The 4,330-nt window shown below is 61.2% G+C and overlaps 1 protein-coding gene across 1 annotated transcript in view; it reads left to right on the top strand.

Annotated features, from left to right (window-relative positions):
- The first annotated feature begins 680 nt into the window (after positions 1-680).
- The window catches only part of PPFIA4 (protein tyrosine phosphatase, receptor type, f polypeptide (PTPRF), interacting protein (liprin), alpha 4), a 33,318-nt gene continuing 29,668 nt past the window's right edge, over positions 681-4,330 (top strand). Inside the window, 1 exon segment of the mRNA XM_009881312.1 lies at positions 681-917. Coding sequence (XP_009879614.1) covers positions 681-917 — 237 coding nt within the window.

The raw sequence follows: 4,330 nt of genomic DNA, 5'->3' as shown, positions 1-4,330 counted from the left end.
GTTGCAGCCCTCCAGGGTTTGTTGGGGGGCAAAGGGTGCTGGGCAGGTGCCCCTGGGCATTTTGGGTGCAGCAGGAGGTATCTGATCTCTGTCCCCTCTCCTGTAGGTCACCACTGTGTGTTTGAAGAGCTGTGATGCCAAACGGAGATACGTTCCCAGACCAGCAGTGACCATCTCATCCAGCCTTGGGGAAAACAGCCCGCCACCACTGGACGACTCCTCAGCATGCCCGGGCAGCCCAAATATCCCCCGGACCCTCCCTCTGCTGCTGCCAGCTTGGGCTCCCCAGCAGAATACGTCCTCAAGGGTCATTTTGTCCCCCTCTGAACATCCCTATGGCTCATTGATGCTCCGGCCCCTCTGAAAGGCATCAGAGAGGTGACACAAGGGACCCTGGCAGTGATAAGCAGCCGAGTCAGGGGGTTGAAGACTGCGAGGGCCTTGTCAGTGCCAAGGACGTCCCTCCATCCCTGCCAGAGTGATGCCAGCTTCTGTTTAGCACCCAAGAAGAAGGGATGGGGGCTCCCTCCACCTTCACCACCCCATCACCCCTTCCACTGCTGGCTCCCCTGACCTGCAGGAGCCCATAGCGATGTGATCGGGGCCCTGCAGCTCAACAACACCCACTGCCTGCCCCACCAGGCGCCTCCAGGACCTTTGCCCGCCTGTCGCACCCCGCCATGATGTGCGAGGTGATGCCCACCATCAGCGAGGGGGACCCTCTGGGTCCCCCACAGGGCTCCGAGGCGGATGCCGACTTCGAGCAGCTGATGGTGAACATGCTGGATGAGAGGGACAAGCTGCTGGACACTCTACGGGAGACCCGTGAGACTCTCTCTGTCACCCAGAGCCGCTTGCAGGAGACCCTACGGGAGCGTGACCAGCTCCAGAGGCAGCTCAACTCAGCCCTCCCACAGGTAAGGAACTGGCCCTGGGATGAGCAGGAGCCTTCAATGAGGCGTATGAGGGCAATCAGCCGCTCGGATGTGTTTTTTAGCTTATGCCTTTTGGGAGTGGGATAGTGGTGATGCTGCCGGGTATGTTGCACCTCATGCTGATAGTAAAACCCATAGGTTTTCCCAGACCAAGCCACAACCAGCTGGAACATCTGCCTTTCTCCTTTGTACCCCTCATTGGTCTGTGAGTCCATGCGGGGAGGTGTGGGATTGTAATCCCCCCTCTTGCACAGGGGAATGGGTATGAAGAATGGGCAAAACCTTCCTGAGGACATCACAGGGAGACGGGGAGGCAGACGCAGAGCCTGCTCTCACCCATTGGCACCGAAGACTCCTTAGGGAGCAAACAACACATTTTGGGTAGCAGATCTGGCTTGCTGCCTCCAGCCAGCTCCTTGGGACGTCAGGCAGTCCTTGGTTTCACGAGTCCCCACTGGCACTTAGAGAGTCCCTGAATGGGAACATGAATCACATTCCTTCCCCGCTGCTGGAGGGAAGCCCCTGCTCCCTGCCCCTTCCCTTGCCGGGAGGCATCCTTTCCATCGGCCCCATTGCCCAGTGGGGCGATGGTGGGTGATGGGACTTTGTCTCGAGCTTGGTCCTGAGAGGGGACGCTGGAGGCAGAGCTGGGCGCAGAGTGGGGATTGGGACATCGCAATGGGCCCATTGGTTCCCTGAGCCAGAGTGGCCGGGCAGCCGGCAGGGAGGCTGCCGGAGGTCTGTGCTGAGCAAAGCAGCTCAGGACGTGGGAATTGGGGCTTGCCATGGCTCCGCTGGGGTTTCTGGCTCTGCTGAGAGCCTGGGGTTGCTCTTGCTGCCTACTCCTCCACCTGCAGATGGACCTGGACGTGAGCTCAGCCTCCACGAAGATGCCCAGGTCAGAAGAGGATGGGGTGGATCAGTGTCGCAGGGCTGCGCAGGGTGGAAACGAGCTGCCCGCCTTCGTGTGGGGTCTTGTGGGGCAGCACGCGGCATCCCAGGGCCCAGACTTGGGGGAAACAGGATACGGAGGGGACTTTTGCACCACTCCATTGTGATTGTGATGTGGGGAGAGCCAGCGAGCAGCCAGGGGAAGCAGGAGGCTTTGAATGCCTACGTCTGTGTCGACTGTGCTGGTGCTGAGACCTCAGACCCTCCTGCCCTACCCGAGCGCTGGGGTTTGGGGTACCATGGGGAGATGGGAAATAAGCAATGGATCCACACCGGTGGCACAAGCCAGGACAGAGCTTGGGCTGGTGGCTGCTAGCTCTCAGCGTCCCTTCCCTGCTTTGAATAGGGGAAAGCAGCTCAGGAGGACGGCAGCCCGTGTCCCCATCTGTGGAGCTGGGGTAGTCCTGGCTCTACCCGGGCGAAACACCCAACAGTGCTTCCCCAGGAGCTCCTGGGGTCCCTGTGGATGAGTGCCCCTTAAAGATGCTCTGAGATGTGCCCAAGTGTTGGGTACAGGTAGGGCCACCACCACATCCCGTGTGCTGGGGGCTCCTGTCCCCTCTGCTCCCGGCTCCTCAGCCAGCGCGCGCGGAGAGAGCAAGCCAGGTCACCCTGAGCGCACACTGCCCGCCCCGCTGCAGCCGCCTCGGATTAAGGGGCTGCGTGGATTTAGTCTCCACTCCTGCTCCAATAAAGGGTCCTCGGTGCCTCGGCACGAGCGGCGTGCAGACGGAGCAAACTGGGTCAGCACAGAGGGACTCGGTGGCAGCGCCTGCACCCACGAGCCCCTGGGTGCCCTCCAGCCGGGGCTGCCTCCGGCTCCCTGCACCGCAGCGAGGGATGTGATTAGGGCGGGCAGCAGATGGGGAATTTCCCTGAGCTCCCACTGCCTCCCGCTGCCCTGCCTGTCCCTGCGCGGGCAGGGGGGCTCTGCGCCCGGGCACGGTGGCCCCCGGTGCCCACTGTGTCGCTCGCCCTCGGGGCTGCGCTGGCTGCGCTTGTGGGAGATGAGGGCTCGGCATGAACCCGGGGAGCAGACCCAAAGGTGCTCACCTGCCCAATGGGATTAATCCCAGCATGTGCATGTACCAGGTAAGTGGGACGCGGCGGGTCTCTTCCCCCGGGTGCTGTGTGGGGTCTTTCCACGGGCCTGTCCCATCCTCTTCTTCCTTCTCTGTGAGCCCTTTTTCCCAGGAGCTTATTGCAATGCGTCAGACCCCACTGGGATGGGATTCAAGCTGGATGGCTTGAAGGAACCCTTTAATTGGGGCAGGGTTGGACACCCAGGCTCATCGGTGGCCCCCCACGAGGCTGACAGCCCTTCCCCAGTGTCCCCAAAGAGCCCAGCCCCGGCTGTGCGGAAGACGTGCTGCCCGGGGAGCTGGTTGCTGCTGTGGCGGGACGGGATCCAAAGTGCCGGCAGAGCTATCGATGGGGCAGGCAGGGAACGTGTGTCTAGTGCAGACCCACACATGGGGCAGGCAGGGGATGTGCTTGTCCAGGGCAAACCCCTGGATGGGACAGGCAGGGATGCTCCTTCCTGTAGCTCCCGTTCCCCCTTGCCCGTGTGGGGTTTGGTTGCCACGTGCCCAAGCCATCCCTCCCCTTAATCCATGGGGGCATCCCTCAGCCCCCAAAAGGCAGAACTCTAGGGCGATTTCCCGGGGAGACTAAGCTGCCTTAATGCTTCTTACATGATTTATTTATTCATGTGGGAGCGCTGAACGCAACTTAATCGGACTGAAAGCTCTCGGCTCCAATCCCTCTGCCCTCCCTGCTTGCGCAGGGGGCATGCAGCCGAGGACCAAGCCCTGACCGAGGTCCGTGAGCTCTCAGCAGCCCCCCGGGGCCCCGACTCGGCTGCCAGCTCCCTCCTGCCTTGGCTTCTCAGTTCAGCTGCCCCCCTGCTCTCCTGGGTGTAGGTGCCACCCCGAGATGTGACATGCAGGGCTTCAGGTGTATCCAGATGTGTTCCCGGAGGGGGGTCCTGCATGGGATGGCACTTCTCCCTGTCCTGCCAGGGCTTGGGGGTTTGGCAGGAGTCTGTGTCCCCAGCTGTGTTAGGGGGACAACAGGCTCCCGGATTTCACAGGGGCTGCTGTGCTGAGGGCTACCGGTGGCCGTGGAAGCCTCCCACAGTTCTTCCTTGCAGGCCCCACTCTGCTGCGTCTTCACTGCCTCTTTGGGCTGCTTGGGGCTGCCTGGGGAGTGGGCAGACCCCCAAGGACTCCTCGAGCTTCTGGGACATTCCCCAGGAGCTGGGTAGGGTCCTGGCATCAAACAATCACTCCAAATTCCTCCCATTTAACTTAAAAATATAGTTAGAGTTAACACTTGCAAAAAGCAGCATGAAGATAGGAACCCCAGCAGCTCCGAGCCGGGGGAGAACACCCACTGGGTGTGACAGAATCACAGAATCACAGAATTTTCAGAGTTGGAAGGGA

This window comes from Charadrius vociferus, unplaced genomic scaffold (assembly GCF_000708025.1).
Source record: "Charadrius vociferus isolate BGI_N301 unplaced genomic scaffold, ASM70802v2 scaffold333, whole genome shotgun sequence".
Lineage (NCBI taxonomy): Eukaryota > Metazoa > Chordata > Aves > Charadriiformes > Charadriidae > Charadrius > Charadrius vociferus.
Note: the sequence above shows the minus strand (reverse complement) of the source record. Positions and strands in the feature narration are given on the sequence as shown.